Genomic DNA, 21,040 nt, shown 5'->3' on the forward strand with positions numbered 1-21,040 from the left:
CCCCAAAAAAAGTCATTTATAGGGCGTATTGCTCCGATCTAGATTCGATGACAAGTCCGTGCCTAAGAAGCTTTTCCGCGGAGAACCCTTTTACGTGCATAGATGCATTAGGTACATATACAATTATGTACACTACGTTAGGTAAGGATATGTAGGTACCTACATGTAGGTATCAAATGTGGCTTGAGTTTTCCAGACATACATGTACATCGGTACTTCCAGCACCAGCCACAACAACCACCAAAAGCCCCACCAAAAACTTCATCGCATTCATTCGGATTCTCGATTGCAGTGACATCGTCAATCTGCAACTCCTCAACCCTTGCCTGTCAACCGCCCGACGGTCGCTCAATCTAGACAATGGCGAAGAAACGTACGTCTCGAGTCCCCCTAGCACCAAAATAAAACCAACGAAATCCACGGCAGCAGCAGCAGCAAGCAGCAAGCACACTTTTCGCTAACTCTCCCGTTTAGCAAAGGCCCGTCTGCTCTCCGTGCGCCTTCTCTCCATGGCCATGACCGGTTTCTTCTACACCTACTCCCGCCCGCGGACGTCACGGCCCATGAGCATGCTCAAATACGACCCCATCGGTACGTTCCCTTTCTCGTCCCGCAAGCAAGCATTGGTCCACGAGCATCTCGCGAGTCTCTAAAGACAGACATACGTTTCCCCCGAATAGCACAAGAAGGATGGATGGATGGATGGATGGATGTAACGTACCTGAATTGAACTCGCAGCTAACTTATGGTTCGTATCGCAGTTCGGAAAAAGGTACTATTCCTTGAACAGAAGCGGAAAGGGAAATAAATAGTCAGGAACCGACCCCTCGTCTTATAAGACACAAAGTCTCCCTTCTGCGATGAGACGTACCTATCGTACGGGACCGCGGCCGCCCGCTCCTCTCGAGGGTTCTCGGATACGTAGAAGCTTTAGTCTGAATAGACTCTTTACGAATATCTCCAAGAATTAAATGTATATATATACCTACCAATGTACAGTACTCCGATTAGAGCTGTTCCATGATGGCTTCTACACACCTTTGCCAGGTATTAGACGGCGCGCAACATGGGAAATAAAAGATCTATTACTATATTAGACTTCACCACTCCTCATGTGGAGACACAATTCAAGCTCTGATGTTGATTTGTACTCTTGTCAATCTTTCATTTCGAGGAATATTCCGAGCAAATGCTAGCGAGGACTTTGATGAACTCTCAATCTTCCAGAATATGCTGTCATGAAGCCTAATTTTCTAATCGTTTTAGTAGCAAAGCAGAAGCTCAAGTAAAAATTCCCGTTTATGACGTGAATTCCGGTTCCTAACTGAATATTCCTCTGTCGCCTTAGTCTTCTTCTAGAACGTCTTGATCCCAAGCCTGACTGTCTGTCGCCTGGGAAGAAGCTACAGTCAACTGGCTGTCAGCCTCTTCCATAGTACCAGGAATGATAGATGAGTGGGTGTACGATGGCACCTCGTTAGAACGCTGCGTGCGGTAAGTCGCTAGCCCAGACTGTTTCCTCGTTATTGGACCTCCGCGAAGTGAGGGTGAATTTGGGACTGGAGGTGATATCTTAATTGATTCACCATTGTCTAATGCTTGACCCGGGTAGTGAATAGACGTAGAACGGGATAGCTTGACTCTTTCCGCGATGTTCAATCCCTGTACTTCGTGATCGTCGGTCTTACGAATCCGCTGCCTCTTCAATGGAGGTTCATGACTACTGCTGCCAGGATTTGCTGATTCGAAATTGCCAGCCTCGTAGCTCATATTCCCATTCGAGACATCTTGGCTCTCTTCAACATATCCATGGTCGGTTTCCGGGATAGTCCCAGCTACCGGTCGATTGTATATACTATGCGTAGTAAGAATAGGCTTCGCACCACGCCTTGCTACTTTCCGTTTGAGGGGTAGTTGTGGTGCTGCCAGCATTTGACTATTCATATCCTGTGTATTGTCTCCTTCTATTTCTACCGAAACATCGCTGCTGGTGACTTTCATAATCCCTCGTAAAGGTGTTGCGTGGCGTCTAGTACTCCTTTCTTGTTCAACAGACATCGGGGACCTGTGGTTATCTGCGTCAACTGGAGACTTCACCATTACCTTGCGCTTAATCTCTTGAGACTTCTCTTGTGCATATGCCATGTCGTCCCGTTGGTTGTCTTTTAACATGAGACCGTGTTTGACGTTCATTGATCGACTCTGGCTACGATTTTCTGCTTCCGCAGCAGTCGCTTCTGCTTGGTGGTACTCTAAAGTACTTCTCAACGATTTATGAATCCTCAAGAGGTGTTTCAACTGGTCGCTCATCTGTATTGCATTGGGTTGGTCGCTTGCTAGTCGTCGTAGTATATGTTTCATCTGATCCATCTCAACACGATCGCGCGACCATAACTCGAGACTTCCTCGCAAAGCTTCTTCCTCTCCCGCAGCTCTTTCTAGGCCAAGAGCTATCTTCGCTATCGAGGCAGTTGCCATTGAAACCTCACCCCGTACTTGATGCATATCTCTGTCCAGACTATCTTTAACCACCTCTACTTCTTGCCGGGATTTAGCAAGTTCTTCCTCAAGTTGTGCGCGAGCCAGCTCTATCTCTTCGAGCTGCTTCTCTGCTGTTTCGTTTTTCTCTCTCAACTCTTTTGCCTTTTCTGCAGCGGCCTGGGATAGGTCTTGTTTGTGCCGTTGGACACTAAGCTCAATTGCTTTCTTGTGGCTCTGACGTTCACTTTCAATCTCCTTCTCTCTATCTTGAGCGACACGGATTTGCCTTTCCAATTCTTCCTGAGTTACTTGGAGATTTCGCTCCGCTTCGCTTAATATCAATTCTTTTCCGTTCAATTCTTCTTGGAATCGCTTAGTCTGCTCTTTTAAAGTTTGAATTTTCTCATTCATAACTTTCTCATCGACTGTGGCAGTAGCTAGTTGCCTCTCGAGTTCTTCATGCCGCCCTTTCTGCTCATTTATGCGAGCGCATAGTTGGTTTACTTCATTTTGTAGGTTCTGGGTGCGTTCCATGTGGTCACGAATAGCCATTTCAGAGTTGTGTGCCTTTTCTTGCCACGCCTCAACATCGTTGATTTCATCCAGTTTCTCGCAAATACCCTTGCATAATAGATGGATTTCTCCGATACTTTCGTTTAAAGCTTCCTGATCCCCAAGTATGGAGTTCTGAGTTGATGCGACGGAGTTCTGGAATTCTGTGATAATTCTAATCGCCCATTAACGCCGAACTTCTCGGAATTATTTGGATATGATACGTACGTTGTAGCCATGCTGCTATGAACTTCTCTTAATTTCTCCATTACTACGATAGGGTCCAGAGTTTTCGAACTCATTTGCTCCAGAGTCTTTAAAACCATGTCAATCCTATTAAGTTAGCAAGACTCGACTTCAGCCGACGGGAAGAATCCTTACTTCTCTTCTTGCTTCCGAATGCGGGCCGCAACATTCTTAGCATGCATATGATCCTGTTTCATCTGATCGAGGAACTCTTGATTCTGTACCGAAGCTGATTGAAGCGAGCACTCGTTTATTCTTTGGAGCTGGGAAAGCTGCTCGGTAAGACCCTGGGTGTGTTGTCTTTCGCATTCAAGTTCCTTCTCACGATCTCTCAACTCATTTTCAAGAGATTTGATGGCCTTGTTCACTTATCATGCGTTAGTATCTACATTTTATCAGAACTGATATAACATACGTTCATCAACTTTTCCATTGGAATCCTTAGCAACTGCAGCCATCTCTTGAGTAATTTTGGTTCTGAGGCGCTCAAGCGCGGTAAACGCCTTTTCTATAGACTCTTTCTGCATTCTCTCGTCTTCCTTGATTTCTGTAGTGGCCTTTTGGCAAATTTCTCTGCTTTGCACGAAAAGTCGCTGTTGCTCGCCGATTGCATCATTTAACCGAGTTTTGTAAGTCCTGAGCTTGTCTTCCAGTTTCTTGCGCATATTATCAGACGTATTGATTTTGGACTGAGCTTCTTGGTTTTGAGTGTCGAGGTGTTCAACTTTAGCCGATAAATCGTTTATCTGCTGATCACGACACTTGAGTGTCTCTTCCAATTGCGCAATAATCGAATTCTGAGATGTAATGTGGTTCTCAAGAGCCAACATTTTGTCTTCCCAGCGGTCCAGTAGCCTCTGGTTATACAGATAGTTCGTGTTCCAAGATTCTGCGAATTTCATAAGATTTATACCATTTTGTTCACGGGTGGGTGTGTGTCGCTTGTGGTTGGCTCTGGGAAGGCTTCGTAGTTTCGAACTAATTGAGGTTTGGGAGCATGGTCTCGCAGAAAAGGGTTCATACTCTGAGGGCTCAAGTGATATGGGTCGTGTAAGACTCTGAATTTTATGTCGCTTATTCAGAGAACCGTTCGTAGAGATACGTTTGTCTTCGTTGTGACCGTTCTCTTGGGAAAGTTGACTATCCTTAGGCTGTCCATGGCTCTCTGAGCGCCTTTTCGTTCCGTGTCGAACTTCCCTATCTGTTGCAATTGCTTTTGCCGATGGGGAGTTAGCAGTAGGTGAAACTACAGCACCTTGTCGCGAGAACGAGTTATGTGGGCTTATTTGTGCAAGGGCTTTCCGGCGAGTGTCGGAAATTGCCTTCGGAAGCTGAGTTTTTGCTAGAGAACCTCGTGACTTCTGCGTCTTCCCGCCGTGACGCTTCCGGCCAGCGTCCTCTGGGAAAGGAAAACCACTTGTGTTTTTAGTAGATATTGCACTTGGTGACTCGACACTGGGTGGTTTGTTGTTACCCGGTGCATTTTGGGGTGACTTTTGGAAGTGTGCAATGGGGCTAGTTATATTGCCCCTTTGGCAGTCATCTGAATACTCCGTTGCTTCTTCTCTATTTTCTGCTTGTTGATATATAGCTGGTTTGTTCTGACTGGTTAAGCCAGAAAGTATAGAGTTGACACCGCATTGAGAGGCTCCATTAGCCACAGGAGGAAGGGCTGGATTATTCTGCTGCTGTAAACCGAGACCATGGGATATTGCTCGAGGAGGTGGTGCTTTGTGAAATTGGAATATAGCCCCTATTTCCTCGGTTGTCTCTATTGCCGGACGGGTGAAATAATTCACCTCTATATTTCCGGTGGAAGAGACATTCTTGGATGGCTTCTCCAAGGAGACATGATCGGTTATGACATTGGTATTTGTTTCTTGTGAGTCTGGGAGTTGTTGGACGAAGTCAGCCTGACTAGACCCCAGTTGAGAATCAAGATCATCATATCTATCAGATACTTGATCTGGCGTATACGCCTCGCGCTTCTGGGTCTCTTGTGACATGTTGGGTAGGCACCTTTGAGTATTAAAGGTTCGATCAAATGATCATAGACGACGTCTGAAGCATTGTCAAACCAAGAGGTTTATGATATGTGGTGGTTCAAGTAATTGTGATGCGGGTTGAAAATGGAAACTTTTGAAATTAAGCTAACGGATCGAATATTTCTGTTTTTAAAAACATTAACAGAGTTGAGGAAGTAGCACTCAGTAGGTAAGTGCTACTCAGTACGTGCTACTCGGTATTAAGCGGCACTCATCTCCTGAATTTACTTTTCGTGTAACTGCCTTGGACGTACGGGGACTATTGCCACTTCCTAATGTTCATTAATGAATACGAACTAATGCAATGAATAAGAGAGATGGAAGCATAATTCTATAGTTAATAGGTACCTACCTAAGGTATAACTTGAATATGGTCCCTGATGAGAATGGATGTTGTATGAGCTCATAGAGAATGGCCCATGTAGTGAACCTTAATACTTTATGTTAATAATTATGAAGTTGTACCGTGATATTCCAGTTTAGTTGAGAGGTATTCCTGCCAAATGTGAAATTAATCTCAACGATCACGTAAAATTAGGTAGTCACATATACTGCACCGTTTTTAGGACTGTGGGTGGGATTGTCTTTGCGGAACTCTGCCAAGTTACTTGACCAAACATTGACCTAGGTATCCTTACTTGATTTTTAATGATTTATGTTACGTATTGGAAAGGAAATATGATCAAGTCTATTAACAGAAAGATTAGTAGATAACTGTAATGGTCGCATGCGAAATTGCGACGTAGAAGGGCATCTCTATTTTCATTCCCGGAGTGCCAAGTTGAGATAGGACCAACGGAGACGCAGTCTACAGCGGACTGGTCGAGTAGAGTCATCCCACATTCACATATCGTGACTAATCACTAGCATAAGTGGTTGCATCCCCGGCAGCAGTGCAACGGCGACATGGTGAAATCTGTCGCTATAGATAGCATAGCATAGCATAGCATAGCATGACGTAGCACCGGTATCTCTAAGATCCGGTTAGGGAGCACACGATTCGAATACCATTCAATTGTATAAGGGCCATATATTGTTCTGACTCGGTTACTGACTTCTAGAAGACGAAGCTTGGTTCCTGGCCTGAAAGCGGACCTAAAAGCAACCAGACGCGGCCCTCGAAACGAGATGAGAGAGTTGGCGCCTGATAATCGCGAAGGCATTATCAAGTAGGCGCCTCCGCGGGGTGGCCGTAAATAGATGGTACTGAGTTAGATTTGATGGGAGGTGGCTAAGGGGGAATCTCCTACGATTAGAAACAGTCGAGTTCGTTGTACAGGATTTCTACTTTCTGCTATCCGAAATATAAAATTGTAGGAACTTTGGAGGCCTATCACGAACTTCAAAGCGTGGGGGGGTCGTGATAGGTATAACTATGCGGTTGGCTGCAGATCTTTAGCGTTGATGACGTGCTGCTCTTATAGATTATAGTATCAAGAAACTCCGGGACGATACGTCGTGTTGTCTTTTTGGATACTATCACAACTATCACAATGATCAAATAGGCGAACGAATGTAAATTGCTGTTAAACTAGAAACCCCCTCCGTGACGAGAATTCGTTAGCAAATTATACGCCAACTAGGTACCTACCACGAACAAGCTTGGGCGACAAATGTGACAGCATGCAGCCTATAATCCCTGTCACCGCGTCCTGATTGGCTAAAAGACAAGGGGTCAAGTACCAAAGCGCCCTTGGTTAAGCGCTTCCCAAATTCCAATCACCAATAGTAATTCGAGTTGGTCTAAATAAGAGACATATTATTGCTTGACTCCTGTGCAAGAGTTAATTGCATCCAATGGGGATTATACGAAAGTGCCGAGACCCCTGAGGTTTCGACTGTCAGCGGCGCATTAAGTCTACACAAGAGCAAGCTAAGATATACTACCTCTACCTGTAGGTTCCCTATCAACAACTCTTCATGCATATTCCGTCACATCATTGGCATGTCTCTGAAGAATTGTCTCTCCACGCGCCTCAACTACCTACCTGGTATCTATCCCCACCAGGAGGAGATGCTCGTTCATAAGTACCAAGAGCCCCGATGTGGCGTGACACAAATCCTGGTTCTCTTCCTGCTTTCAAATATTGTCTGTCCCATATGGCTGGATAAGCTTTGCTTAAAATTCTGCAGCGGCCGCCTTAAGTCGTCCCACGTCGTCCCACAAAGAACCAAAGTGCCGCTTCTCACTTACACTCTTTTCTTCTTTTCTTCTTTTCTTTTTAGTTCTCCTTGCTAGTGCGAGCTCACTATGGCGACCTCTACTTCAGACCCATTCCCGCTGGCTACGGATGAAACTTATAGCGAAGGCGACAGTGGACCGGGCTCGATTAGTTCCGGCGGCAGCATCGATGATGCCGCGGGGGCATCAGGAAGTAGCCCCGGCGCCATTCAGATTTCCCACGGTGCGATAGTCGCAATAATAGTTGTCGTTGCCGTCGTTTGCGTCCTTGGCAGTAAGCTTTCTGCACCTTTCCCGAGTTCAATGAGCTAACATAATGCAGTATCTATGGCCGTACTGTTTTACCTGGCCAAGAAGAGGGAATGGAAGGTTAGAGAGAGCATTCGGCGTTCGGCAAGGAAGGTAGTTACCGCTCTCACTCCCCGGCGATCGGAATTCCCAAGGTCGGTTAAGGAGTCTTCGGGTAACTCATCACGAGGTCGTGTTCGTTTGGATGATGTACCACCAACACCTAGGTTAAGACCTGAGGATATCGAGAAGGGCCTTGCCCGGTCCACCACCCGCGAGAGCTCGGAGAAGAAAAATAAGAAGTGGTCGAGGAAGTAAATAATCACGCAGTGCGGACTATTATGAAGTGACCACGATTGTTTGGAAGAATACATAGGCGTCAGGTTAGCTATGGTATTTGAGTGGCCTTATTTATAATTGGAGAAATGGAGTCCAGGAAAGCGAGCCAACTGCGGTTTAAACTTGTATAAATATCGCTAGTATATCGTTGGGTATCAAAGTCGCCTAAAGACGTTGGTACTGGCACTTCGTCGTGCCTCATTTCGTCTATCTTTTACTTGAGCTCTTGGAGCTTCATCACTCTTCTTCTTCTTCCCAGAATCCGGGACGAATGTGACTTGTCTCTCCCCAACTACGTCTCCGTTTCGGATCTTATTGACCCTGCCTGACTTCTGCGCTCTTGAACCTAGAGAAACGTCCTTTGACGAGTTCTCCCGATTGGATGAGCTGACACGCATAACCATTTCCTTCTGGGTGGTTTTCCGGATGGACATCTCGTCATCGCTTTCGTCGCTATTGCTTGAATCTTCGTTCTCATCTGAAGATTGCGCACCGGAGGGCCTAATCTCTGCACCTGTTTCCGGGTCAACTTTGGTACTGGGGTTTAGGACCTGGAACTCGCGGCTGTTCTCGTCGATCTTGAACTCTTCATCCTCAAATAGACGAGTGAAACGTTCATCTCCGAGAACACCAGCATTCGTATCGATATTCGCTCTCTTCTCTTGTCGCTTGAGTAACTTATCAACAAACTTCTGGTTGACCTTAACCTTCTTGTTTCCGCGGATTCGGCTGGCGCGCTCCTTTTCAATCTTCTCCTTGATGCGTTTGGCGCGCTCTTCCTCCACAGCATAGGGATTGGCGATTAACCGAGCTTGTTCGTAAAGTTTCGAAGCAACGAAGTAACCGTGCATATAAGGACGCAGCAAGTTCGTCTTGCCTATCAAGTGATCAAGGCTCAGAGATTTCAATTCGGGTAATGTGAGGAACTTGAAGTTGTCGTATTGCTCGGTGCTGACTTCCTCGGCCATCTCTTCAACCATGTTATCGAGGAATGAACACCACCGGGGCGCAGACCCCAGTTGTGGGATGAAGAAACTATGAAGAGGTTTACCCTCGTTGGCCGTGAGGATCATTCCTGTATTTTTGCACCATGTGACGAAGTTGATATCGACTAATGGTTCAACAGAGGTCCAGGTCTCACCATCAAGCTCATCCCAGATCTTGATCATCTGCTTATCAGCTGAGAGGACCTTTTTCTCCTGGGAAGAAGTGGTCATGTGAATAAGATTTTTGATCGGGAACCCTGGTCCATGGTCTTTTTGCAAGAGCGGCTTTGGACTTCGAAGATCAAAAAGTTTGATAAGTCCATTCGATGTTCCAGTCGCTAACGAAAGACCCGAAGGGTTAAAGTCGAGGGCTGTTATTTCACCCTCCTGGCCGCCAAGGATAGCAACTCGTGACTTGGATCGCGAGTCCCAAAATTCAACGGAGCCAATGGATGTGCCAAAGGCTAATAAATTGTGGCTATTTTCCGCAATCGCTGCTGTATTGACACTCCCAACCCCAATACTTCCTTGTAAGCCGGTTTCTACGCCCTCGTCGGATCCGACATCTATTTGATACGATTTCATAAATCTCCCAATTTCGAGGTTCATTCGAAAGACTTCGCCATTGCCGTCAGAACCTAATCCGACTGAGGGAACTAGCGCTTCGGTAGCGTGTCGATCGTAAACGAGGTCTCTTCCGTATCTAGGCAGGCGTAACTCATAGTGACAACCAGCGGGAGTCTATTATATGTGTTAATATGTACGTTCTGGTGGTAATCAAGGAATAAAATTTCCGCTGGGAGACTGGGATGCTTACGTGAAACTCAAGTTTTCGGTCGCTTTGTAAATGTAGGGATTTCGTGTAATCAGCTGAGAGGAGAAGGAAGGTCGTATTAAGAGATTTCGTATGTCTCGAATATGATAAGGAGAGGTGAGGTAAGTAGTGAACATGGAATTGCGGCTTATCTGTTAAGAGGTTAATATGGATATCATCTATATTCTACTAGACTTCACATCTCGTAGGATATTATTGCGACGTACATGTTCCCGTTGACATAATCCAGTCATTGTCTTCCGAAACTCTGACGCATTGGCTAGCTTCCTCAAATTCGAAATCTTGAAGCAACTCTATTCGACTTTGGTACTCGGGGTCTGATTTCAAACTACGCTTCCGACGACGTGCGAGCCTGCGCAAACGTAGTTAGCATGAGTATGCTATTATCTCGTTGAGACAAATGCTGATATTCTTACCAGTCTGGTAAGGGCCGCGCTGTATTGGCGCCAGATATTGTGTAGACTGATACATCTCCTTGGGTGGTGGCCTTCATGGCGACAAAAGTACTGCCTACCAAGGCTATTCTGTCGTGATAAAAGGCCAAAGAATGGAACGCGACAAGGCGATAGAACGAACAAGACAAAAAAAAAAAAAAAAAAAAAAAGACAGGCCCCAAGTGCGAAGCTCCTAGGGAAGAAAGTCAGAGGGGCGATAAGAAGAATTTTAGTGGAGATAGTGGTTCAATAGCGGCTCGATAACGATAACGTAGCTCTAGTTCTTGAATGCATGAACACAAAACATATCCACTCTGAAATGCGCCTTGTAGATAATTGGTCCTAGCCACAATACAGGTAGCTTTCCCGCGTGCCAGCCCCAGCGGCCAGAAAATACATGTACAAATCGTACCTAATCTAATACATCTAGAACAGGTACGTGGGTCAAAAGATCCCTCAGCCATCCCTTCTCATACGACACACCATCTAGTTATGATCAACATATAACATAACATATAACCGTCCCATCGTCGCGACCAACTTTATGACATCCCAAAGTCATAAATTCAACTATCAAGTACAATCCTTCGACTAATACTATAATTTCTTCAAACTCCAATGGTTCGATAGCTTTTTCCTTGTCCGCTATATAGTGGTGTTCGCTGTACTCTTTCAGCTTCGCATTGCCCTTTTTCACTAGGCGTAGCGGAGATGGAGTTCGGCATGTGTTCGAGACCTCAGAGATTAAAACCAAACCATCCGATTCGATCTAATTCTTGTATCCTATTCTTATGTTAGATCGGGCTTGGTTCTAGGAATTCTACTGTCCAGTGTTGTCTAGTGTGCGGAAACGAAATAACTACATCGGAATGATTGATACGACTTACGATATGGACACTGGAGAATATGAGACTAATGCATTAGTAATTGTGAGTAAAAGGCAGACTCGCATGATGGTCTATGATGGTGTCACCACATCTGCTAACTAAAAAGCAGAATAATATATCGTCCGTTAACTACGCTTTCTACGATTCCGTTTCCCCAACCTTGCCTTCCCTCGGTTCACATGCCCTCGAGCTCGAGATCGCGCTCCGAAAAGATGGGTTCCTGGCATATTTCGATGCGGTTCGACGGGGTATATGGTGCTTTTGCTTGATACAGAAGAATAAATCACAGGGAGGCCAGTCGACGATACCTACATTCCCTAAATCTGTTGGGAATGCTGGCTTCAGCTTTTCCTTAGTTGAGGAGGGTACTTTCGAATCGGCTGCCCTTGTTAAGAGTCGCTTACATGCTCCAAATGCCGCCAACACTCCAGCGAGCTCGTTGTCTTCGACTACTTCGGCTGCTGTGGATTCGGTCTATAGAAATATGCAGCCTGTCACTTTTTCGTCGGCTCAGTCGTTTTCCACTTCAACTGAACAAGACTCTAGGACAGCCCCATCCGTCGACTCAAAAACTGCTCCCTCGACGTCAATAAAGGATGTCTACGAGTACTTTATTTGTGCCGTTCTATCTGCGGTGTCATCTAGCTTCTGTGCTAACACAGGCGCCATCCCACTGAGTTCCCGGACTCTACTTCTTTCGAAGTCTTCTCGCGACGACTATGCCACTACCCCTGCAATTCTCGCTTCTTTACGCGTATATCTCACCACAACGGGAAGTCTTATCATATCATTTGCACTTTCCCTGGCACAGGGCATCCTAAATCTGTCTGAAAACCTTGGGCATCCTCTTCCATCTCTTGGCGTCACTGTCTTGGCCGCACCATTAGGATTGTTTGCTACTTGCTATCCTGTCACTATGTCTGATACTATAGCAACTGAAGGTAGCTTTGGCCAATCCCCAGATACCCAAATCACGAAGCTTAGGTCAGAAAGGGATGATGGATCTTGGCGAAATACCTGTTCTAAATTTCTGCAGGCTCGTAATATACCCTCTTCTTTCAGCGAATCCCAAAACTGGATTGTTCTTCAACGAATACGAAGGAAGCCAATGGAGCAGAATACAGATGGGAAGCGAACTCCGCTAATAGGTACTACAAATATATCGTGGCCTGCTAGTCTGTGCTTCTGTAAACTGTTTTCTCGACTAGGAATTGGAGGGGAAGGAGACGATCTCTTAAGCTCTGAGTCCGATCAAAATTATAATACTCTGAAAACCGCCCAGAAATGGTTTCTAGATGCGGGAGAGCGCGACGAAACCCTCGCCAAGAACAAAAAGGAAAGAGAGGCTACGATGGCCCGCGAAGTTTCATTAGGGGATGGCCAAGGCCAGCATACGAACGCTCTATCTCCTTTGGCCCTGCAGCGAACTCACACCACCGGTGTACCCCCCGGTTTATATCCGACACCCCCAGAGGGTGGCGTTCAAACTGTTGTGGGCGCAACACCGTCTATGGATGGTACGGCGTCTAGTCCTGGAAATAACGCGGGTGGCTCTGCATTAGATACTGATGGGGCTCGCAATATCTCAACATACGGGGATCACTGGGAGAGTACGGACACGAAACGCGAACGCATGGGTGGTTCATTTGAATCTGAAAATCTCTTTGGGGAATTAGGTCCAGATATGTTCGGAGACACCGATATCACCGAGGCTGATTTTAATTTCTTCGACGAACAGCCTGGCGACATAGGCCTAAGCTCCCTGGATCTACCTAGTCTCTCAAACTCAGATCCGAGTTTGAATCTTGCGGTTGGTCTCCCAACGACACAAGGATCTCAGACAAAAGCAGGGCCTCCAGATATTCGTTTAACAGACATCTCTTCGCCTACATTCACGAAGCCCGAACTGAGACATGCGCGGAGCTCGCTAGGAGATGAAGCACGACGCCAAACTGGATCAGATAGTCATAAGTTCCAGTCGGCGGGCATTAAACGGCCATCTAGCCCATTTAATCCGGATACGGTGTTCAAGAGAATTAAAGCATCTCTTGATAACCACAATGCAGTCCGGGAGAATTCTCGTATACAAGCTTCTCGTACCAGCATATTTGACAAAGTGAATTTTGGACCCTGCTTATCGGCAGTCAACAGCAAATACGAAGGAAGTGGGCGGTTTGACTACTCTCTCGATCGATCGCCAGATGTTAAATTTTCTGGCCTAAATGAACCACCAACAACTAATTATCTGCGCCGTCATATGAAGGCTCGGAAAGGGTTAAAAGAACTACCCGGGAAGATTGGACATCTTTTGATCCACCCTCCTGGCGCTCAAGTCTCTACGTCGAATCGACCGAGCCCTTCAAACGTTGAAGAAACCCACTCTGATGCTGATGAAATGAGTCTCGTATCGGATCAGGACGATTCAAGTTACAATAGTGACGAACCGTTATCCCCAGTGAAATCTTCGAGTGCGAGGAGGCGGCTAGTTGACGATGATGGGGAATCCCTTGCCACTTCATTTAAGGAGATTGAGTCTATAGACTTGAACCTCCCTCATATACCGCTTGAATTGCCCCAGACATGCAAGCCTGAAGCAGATTTCCTGCTCACAAAGTACTTCGCCGAACCGGAGCCGCCACTTTTCTCGTTATCCTTACCCGACGACCAGCTGATAATGGCAGCACAGATTCTTACAGAACAATTTTCTACTTCTACCTTTTTAACTAACACGACACCTCAGCTGTTAGAATCAAGAGTTGACCAGCGTCGTCGGCTTACCAATCTCACTCGCAGATCGATTCATGATGTTAAGTCTAGCCTTCCTCCGTGCCTTGCAACTGCTACCGAGTATCAGTTTCGTCCCTTTATTGAACTTCAAGATGTACCCCTTCTCGGGCAACCTACGAGAATGCAGCCAAGGCCACCCGGAGCCGACCAGATGAGACCGAGCAACTTGTTCCAGATACCATCGCCGCATTTCGAATTACGGCGGTATGAGTCCAAGTTATCCGTTTTACCATCTGCTGTCACTTTCTGGGAGAGTCTTGGTTTGAGCCCATCGCCTGGAAATAAAGACATCAATGCCCTATGTATCTTCCCCAACGAAGACCTGGAAGATGACATGCTCGTGTTCACAGATAGAATGCGCAGCATATATGAATCATTAAAACTAGGTTCATTCAACCGCCTCCAAGCCACATCCGGTGTAGAGAACGGCATGTTTCCTTTCGCTGTCGAGAAAGACCCAATTCCGTTCGGCAAACCATCTTTTCTAAGGCCCTCAATGGCAAACTGTATTCATAAAGTATGCCAAGCACTAGTATCAACGGCTGTTGAAGATGTGAATTTCGTTATATACTTTGTTTATTCACCGGACGCTGCTGGATCGGCAGTAGAATGTTGTGCTGTCTTCAACCAGATCTCCGAAGGATATCGAAGATTACTCTTGAGCAAAAAGCTATCAATCGTTAATGATCTCACTCTGCAACTAATTCCACAAGAGTTTATAGCATCTTCCTGCTCAGTCGCTATGCCGTTTCCTTCTGAGTTTTGTAAACTGGCCGTGGAAACATATGATAGGTGCACCCAATTCGGTGGAACAGGACCATCTCCAGCAATTATGCTTGAGCAACCTCCACCGAGGATAATCGATTTCAAATTGACGACCAATCCGTCCGCATCGCTATTACACGAGAACACGTGCCTCCACATTGCTTATGCGCAAAGCATAGATGGAAGATGGGTTACCGCGGCTTGGACGGATAATAGGGGTAATCAACAAATGACGGCATCTTACTGTTTGGGAAGAAAAGGGAAACGTCTATCGAGGCCAATGTCAGATGTTGCGACAGAGATCTGGGGCGCAACTCATGATTTCATCTCTACTTGGAAAGTGCACTGGCGTATTATTATCGCAAAATCCGGCACAATGGAGCAGTCTGAGATAGAACTCTGGTCTTCTCTCGCTCAAGCAGAGTCGAAAGCATCGGTCAGCTTGACGTTAATCGTAGTAGATACTAACCCGTCAATGCAACTCCTCCCTCCGGCAGTTAAGATATCGAGTAATGCCCTATCTGTTTTCTACACCACACCGGTTTCAACACCACAAGCTTCCATTGTCTCACCGGAGCAGAGTGGCAACCCACTCACACCCATGCGCGATAATGCAACGACGAGCACACCCACATCTGGAGGGGACATTAATCCTGAGGCCGATGGCGACGCCACGTTAACCGAGATTACCGACCAAACGTGGGGTGCTGTCCTATCACACAGATTGAACAACTCGGCTTCTTTAACAGAGCTGAATCCAGCATTAATCAGTGGATATCTAGTAAAACGCGGCGGGACACGAATTGAAGACCCTCCGGTTCTCCTTGAGGTTAACCTAGTCCATAACGAGGGGAACCCCAGAGCATACGAATCTCTACTACGAGAAATCCTTACTTATTACCGAGGACTTGGAACATTGGCTAGAGCTCGCGGAATGATAGACAAGGAAGCTGATATCCGGCCATGGCATATTGCCGCGGCTGAGAAGGCGATCAAAGCACTATACATGCTTGTGTGACGTATGACAGTCATCGTGAAGAAGTGGGTGTTATATGTAGGGGATGACATTGCGTCAGGTTGAGCCAGTCTACTATTACTACTAGCAATAGATACAATAGCAACTCCATTAGTTCACGAAATAAGTTCGGGGATTAGATTGATATTTCTGCGCGTCTCGGGATTGTAGCCAGTCACAGTAACCGGGAACAAGAAAAAAAAAGCAAAATAAAGAGCCATCACTGAGTGCGCGCCGCTGGGAGGGCACCAAAAGCACACCTAACTATCCCCAGAAGCCAATCAGTACTCGTCTTGTTCTCGGTCGTCATAAGACCAAGCTCTAGTACAATGTGACAAATCGAGACACGTTTGCGGGGTGTAAGGAAAACAAGATCGAATGCGGAGATGGGGCAAGGAAACGCTCGTGAGTTTAAGGGATCTTGATTCGAAGCCCAACGTTACACCAAACGCCACAGGAGTATTTTCTAGGGTGCTCCAACAATGATAGATATCACAAGTACCTAGTACAGTAGAGGCTATACCACCATACACTACCTTCAAAATCAAGTAAAGCTTCTACTAGATTAGGCTGGAGGACGTACCGCGCTGTCTAAATCGCCACTGTCTTCACCATCTATAGCCGTGGATAATGTTATGAGGGGAAACCTAAGATATAAGTTGCTGCTCATCTACAGCCTCCTCCGTGTTCTGTGTCTTTCTTTCTCACCTTTTTTATGCCATTATATTTGGCTGCATCCAACTTTACTGACTCGCTCTCAAGGAAACTTTCATTGGTATTTTACCCCTATTACGTGACTGGGAGATTATTTTCTCAACGCATTCCATTAATACCACGTGTGCGAGGTTCCTAATCACATGAAAGAACGTATACAGCATCATAATGGGATCCCTTCCAGAAAAGAGCAATACTCCCCAGACCTTCGACTTCATCGTCGTGGGTGCAGGGATATCTGGTATCAACACTGCCTACAGACTGCAGACAGAACTTCCGCGGGCTAAATTTGCCGTCTTCGAAAACCGAGACAATGTTGGCGGTACTTGGGACCTCTTCAGATATCCAGGTGTTCGGTCCGACACAGACCTCTACATGTATGGCTTTACGTGGCATCCATGGCCCTATTCCAAAGCCATCGGGCAGGGTAGCCAGATAAGGCAGTATATGGAAACATGCGTGACTGAGCATAACCTCGGTCGCCATATACGGTTCAGGCACAAAGTCCTGTCCATAAGCTGGTCTTCAAAATCAGCGCAGTGGACTGTGGCAGTGAGCCATGATGGAATCCTCGAGGAGTACAAAGCCCGTTTCGTAATTTTGGGGACAGGATACTATGACTACGATACACCACGGCAGGCTCATATACCTGGTATTGAAAACTTCCAAGGCGAGGTTATCCATCCTCAGTTCTGGCCCGAAAATTTCGACTATGCCGGCCGGGACATAGCCGTCATTGGTAGCGGAGCAACAGCTGTTACCCTCGTGCCTACCCTAGCAAAAAAGGCTGGTACAGTCACTATGATACAGAGAAGTCCTTCTTACATATTGACCGTACCCGATGATGATACCCGTCCGGCATGGATGCACCCACTCCTACGAATATGGAGCGTGCTCTTCTCTTGGTTCGTTATACTGGTCTGCAGATATTACCCTACGTCCGCACAGAACTATCTTCTCAATAAGACAGTTCCACAGCTGCCTAAATCTATCGGCATGGATCCTCACTTCCTGCCTCGATATTCTCCCTGGGAACAGCGGCTCTGCTGGGCACCAGCAGGAGACTTTTATCAGGCTCTCCATAACCCGAGAACAAGTATGGTAACCGGCAAAATCAAACGTGTCACAGAGAAGACCATCGAAATGGATAACGGCCAAGTAGTTGAAAGCAATGTCATAATTTTGGCGACCGGGCTGAAAACATTACTCGGTGGGAAAATTGATATAAGGATAGACGGTCAGAAGGTGGATTGGGCGGGCAGGCTTATATGGAACTTCTCAATGATCCAGGACATCCCAAATATGATGATCGTGATGGCATACGTTAACATCCCATGGACCATTAACGCAGATATCTCTACAAACCGGTTTTTCCGAGTCTTGAAGAACATGCAGAAGCGCGGTGCCAGAGCTGTCGTCCCACGCGTCCCGAAGGGCTCAATCATGAAGACCGAGCCGTTCTCCCCTCTGACTTCAACATACTACACTGAAGTAGAGGATCGAATGCCCAAGTATGGGACAGTTGGGCCATGGAAAAGAAAGCAGAATGTTCCTTTCGACTACATAAATGCTCGTTGGGGAGACGCCACGACCGGCTTGGAGTTCTTCCCTTGATTGACACTGCCAAATCGTCAGATAACTATACTAACAGTAGTGGGTTAGGATAAGGATATGATGAGAATGTGTATGTCTATTACGGGTGTGTAGAATCACCCAGGATAATTACTACCAAGGTACCTAGGTAGGTACCCTTGTTGCACACGCAGAGCATCGGTGGCGCGAAATACAGTCTGAATAGCATCGACAGATCAAGTACATCGCATAGCAAAGGAAAAGCTAAGGATTAGGATATTATATGCGTGGAATGAAAAGATGTATGCTTAACTGGAAGTATGATTACAAGTGCAAGGGTTTGGGTTATAAGTATTTTATGGTATAAGGTGTACTTAGCATTACGCTCCTTTTAGCTCTAAGCTCAGTAGTTTTGCAATAAAGGTCCCATCAGCTTCAACATGTCCCCCATCTTAGGCACTTGCATGAAAAGGCTCTATCAGCTAATGGCTTATGAATAAAGAAGTCTAAGAGCGTTCCCTGACGATATTCAGAGACCTAGATGCACCTATGAACGTGTTTATAGTGGCACCCCCTGACAGAGTTTGGGCAATACTTTCAGGACAGTTTGTCAAATACAAGACGACTGAATTCATTTAAGGGAGACACTGTTATTGGAAATGTAGGATGGGATAAAGACAGCTTAAAGGCACTTAGATAGTCACGTATCAAGTATCAAAGTGTACTTGTAAGAACTCTAGTGTAACCGGTTTAGCAAACGGTCAACTCCAGAAGCAACCTATCGTTTTGTCTTTTCGTCGTTAGTATCTGCCCTATCTAATGTTTTTTTTTTCTTCCACAGCAAGGCCCTTTTCACAGTACCTTCACAACTCTACCTAGTTTGGTCCACACTCTCCCATATAATCATCCCAGCCTCCACTAGAAGATTCAGCAGTTTTCCGCTGCAACAGAAACTTCATTTGGTATGCTGGTATTTATCTAAAGATATTTCGAGCCTATATAGCTACAGGCTTCCATATCTTGTACTAGGGTTCCTAGTAAACTGACGAAGAGGTATGTACCGAAGCATCCATACATTGTCTACCAAATCGCAACTAATGAATTTACTGGGAATGCAAACAGACTGCGAAATCAAAGGGTTCAATTCATCAACCCTGTATAAGGTACTAAGATCAGAATACATTGGCATTCGACTATCTAGACAACCCCATCAATTGGCTTCCTTCGTCTCAATAACCAGTACAAGTTTTATTGTTCTTTTTACTAGGACGTTGGAGACATGGCCGACTCCACGGTTCCCCGAGGCGCTCGAGCCTATTTCGAATCATGGAAAGAATGTATGGCTATATTCTTCAACCATTACACTGTAGAACATGCTAACGCTAGGCAGTCATTCGTGACCAAGAGGACCTGAATTCCAAGGACGTCATCATAGGCGTCGTGCAAAGCTGGATCTACGCTTTGTATGACACCCGCTACTTTGTGCCGCAATGGGACGAGCAGCTCCTCGGCCCGGCATGGCGACAGAGACGTCAGAAGTGGGATTTCGAGAACCCCCCCAAGCCTTGGCCGCTGACCGACCCGAAGATGAAAGATGCCTTCAAGCACTGTGATAAGTGCCAACTGACCTGGCTGGTCGGATACAGCAAGCTCGAGCACCACGATCACCCGCAGCATCTTGCTTGGAAGATTCCCGAGGACGACACTAATGCCAACCGAGCGGGCCTCATTACTGGATGTTCTCTCGTCATTCACATTCATGGAGATGCTCTTCCGAAAGGCCAGGCATCGAAAAGCCCTACAGGAAGTACGGCTAGTCTGGGCGTTTTCTTCGGACCAGATTCTAAGTTCAATATTGCCGGACCTTGCAGCGAGGCGCAATATGACGCAGAAATTGCCGAGCTCGCTGCTGTCATGTCAGCCCTTGTGATTGTGCAGGTCATGGTTGTCGACGAGCACAAAGAACTCCTGAGCGAGACTGTAAAGGGCAAGTCCGAAGAGACTACCACGATTGAAGAACACCTAGCATCGCTTGACTTCGAGCTCATGCAACGCTCCTCCGCCCAAACATCGGGAAGCGCACCCCCGCCACCTCAAAATGCCGGTGGTAGCAACAGCAGCAGCGGTAGCAGCAGCGCTGCACTGCCTTACAAGACCGACAAGCTGCCGTTCCGCATCATCCTGGTCTCGGACAACGCGCAGGTCGTGGACAACATCTGCAAGTACCGCAAGCAGTGGCGCGAGGAAGGCGGAAAGCTATTGACCAAGCACAGGAAGCCGGTGAAGAACGGCAGATACTACCAGGACATCGAGAGAGTGCTCACCGCAATCGAGGCGCGATGCGCGTTCGTGGTGAAGTTCTACTGCGTTTCGAAGGAGCGCAACAAGGGCGCGGCGGAGTTGGCAAAGGACGCCCTTCAGGGAAAGTTCTGCGGAAACGTCCGCAAGGCGGTGGAGTTGTCTAAGCTCAAGGCGAAAGCTGAAGAGCAGTCCTCGGCCTCGGCCCAGGAAGAGGTATTGTAAGAGGAATGGACATAATACCTACCTAAGTACCCAGATTGCAGTCAGAGTTGGACGTTCTATTCGGGTCGAGCTGTATCGTAATTGCAAACGTATCACTTATGCCAATTTGAAGATCGTCTACTGAAGTCTCGTTTTTACGATTGCTTAGAATAAAGCTGAAAAATAGGTGCTAATAATTATGCCAATTAGGGATTGAGAGCAAACGGTAACGTAGATGGAAGTGTAGCCCTACTGTCCCCCTCCCACTCCCCTTTTCCTCACTCATTCCTTGAACATTATGGTTTCTAAATTTGACAAGACAATTGGCACAGCAGCCCAATGTCTTGAATATACTATCAACCACTGCTTCAACCTCGAACATATCCACAAGACTTTTAGAACATTTCCCA

General features: G+C 46.5%; 6 protein-coding genes across 6 annotated transcripts; 5 read left to right on the forward strand and 1 right to left on the reverse strand.

The window, feature by feature from the left end:
- Positions 1-58: 58 nt before the first annotated feature.
- F4812DRAFT_411114 (uncharacterized protein) lies at positions 59-1,097 on the forward strand. Its single transcript, XM_047932589.1, has 3 exons — positions 59-373; positions 475-591; positions 762-1,097. The coding sequence occupies exons 1-3, from the start codon at positions 361-363 to the stop codon at positions 806-808; spliced, it is 177 nt and encodes a 58-aa protein (XP_047795286.1). The 5' UTR covers positions 59-360; the 3' UTR covers positions 809-1,097.
- A 6,478-nt stretch (positions 1,098-7,575) lies between these two features.
- F4812DRAFT_454791 (uncharacterized protein) lies at positions 7,576-8,112 on the forward strand (the record flags this gene model as incomplete). The annotated part of the gene is made up of 2 exons (XM_047936706.1): positions 7,576-7,780; positions 7,829-8,112. 2 exons carry the CDS (start codon positions 7,576-7,578, stop codon positions 8,110-8,112), a joined length of 489 nt encoding a protein of 162 aa, XP_047795287.1.
- Positions 7,640-10,558, reverse strand: F4812DRAFT_411135 (WD40 repeat-like protein). The gene is made up of 4 exons (XM_047932590.1): positions 10,371-10,558; positions 10,161-10,306; positions 9,937-10,085; positions 7,640-9,860 (listed from the first exon to the last, which is right to left on the reverse strand). The coding sequence occupies exons 1-4, from the start codon at positions 10,445-10,447 to the stop codon at positions 8,289-8,291; spliced, it is 1,944 nt and encodes a 647-aa protein (XP_047795288.1). The 5' UTR covers positions 10,448-10,558; the 3' UTR covers positions 7,640-8,288.
- Positions 10,559-11,076: 518 nt separating this feature from the next.
- Positions 11,077-16,285, forward strand: F4812DRAFT_34526 (mediator complex subunit 13 C-terminal-domain-containing protein). The gene is made up of 2 exons (XM_047931658.1): positions 11,077-11,317; positions 11,385-16,285. Exons 1-2 carry the CDS (start codon positions 11,258-11,260, stop codon positions 15,843-15,845), a joined length of 4,521 nt encoding a protein of 1,506 aa, XP_047795289.1. The 5' UTR covers positions 11,077-11,257; the 3' UTR covers positions 15,846-16,285.
- F4812DRAFT_34544 (FAD/NAD(P)-binding domain-containing protein) lies at positions 16,234-18,367 on the forward strand. The gene is made up of 2 exons (XM_047931659.1): positions 16,234-16,500; positions 16,605-18,367. Exon 2 carries the CDS (start codon positions 16,725-16,727, stop codon positions 18,168-18,170), a length of 1,446 nt encoding a protein of 481 aa, XP_047795290.1. The 5' UTR covers positions 16,234-16,500; positions 16,605-16,724; the 3' UTR covers positions 18,171-18,367.
- A 1,040-nt stretch (positions 18,368-19,407) lies between these two features.
- Positions 19,408-20,651, forward strand: F4812DRAFT_454795 (uncharacterized protein; the record flags this gene model as incomplete). Its single annotated transcript, XM_047936707.1, has 2 exons — positions 19,408-19,465; positions 19,519-20,651. 2 exons carry the CDS (start codon positions 19,408-19,410, stop codon positions 20,649-20,651), a joined length of 1,191 nt encoding a protein of 396 aa, XP_047795291.1.
- Between the last annotated feature and the right edge of the window lie 389 nt (positions 20,652-21,040).

Source organism: Daldinia caldariorum, assembly GCF_022478825.1.
Source record: "Daldinia caldariorum strain CBS 122874 unplaced genomic scaffold F4812scaffold_1, whole genome shotgun sequence".
Lineage (NCBI taxonomy): Eukaryota > Fungi > Ascomycota > Sordariomycetes > Xylariales > Hypoxylaceae > Daldinia > Daldinia caldariorum.

Coding starts and splice junctions, on each gene's coding strand:
- F4812DRAFT_34544 (XM_047931659.1), top strand. CDS start 16,725: ATGGGATCCCTTCCAGAAAAGAGCAATACTCCCCAGACCTTCGACTTC.
- F4812DRAFT_34526 (XM_047931658.1), top strand. CDS start 11,258: ATGATTGATACGACTTACGATATGGACACTGGAGAATATGAGACTAAT. Junction 11,318..11,384: donor AGACTAATGCATTAGTAATT/GTGAGTAAAAGG, acceptor ACTAAAAAGCAG/AATAATATATCGTCCGTTAA.
- F4812DRAFT_411135 (XM_047932590.1), bottom strand. CDS start 10,447: ATGAAGGCCACCACCCAAGGAGATGTATCAGTCTACACAATATCTGGC. Junction 10,086..10,160: donor GATTATGTCAACGGGAACAT/GTACGTCGCAAT, acceptor ACCTCTTAACAG/ATAAGCCGCAATTCCATGTT. Junction 9,861..9,936: donor ACCGAAAACTTGAGTTTCAC/GTAAGCATCCCA, acceptor CACATATAATAG/ACTCCCGCTGGTTGTCACTA.
- F4812DRAFT_411114 (XM_047932589.1), top strand. Junction 592..761: donor GCTCAAATACGACCCCATCG/GTACGTTCCCTT, acceptor TTCGTATCGCAG/TTCGGAAAAAGGTACTATTC.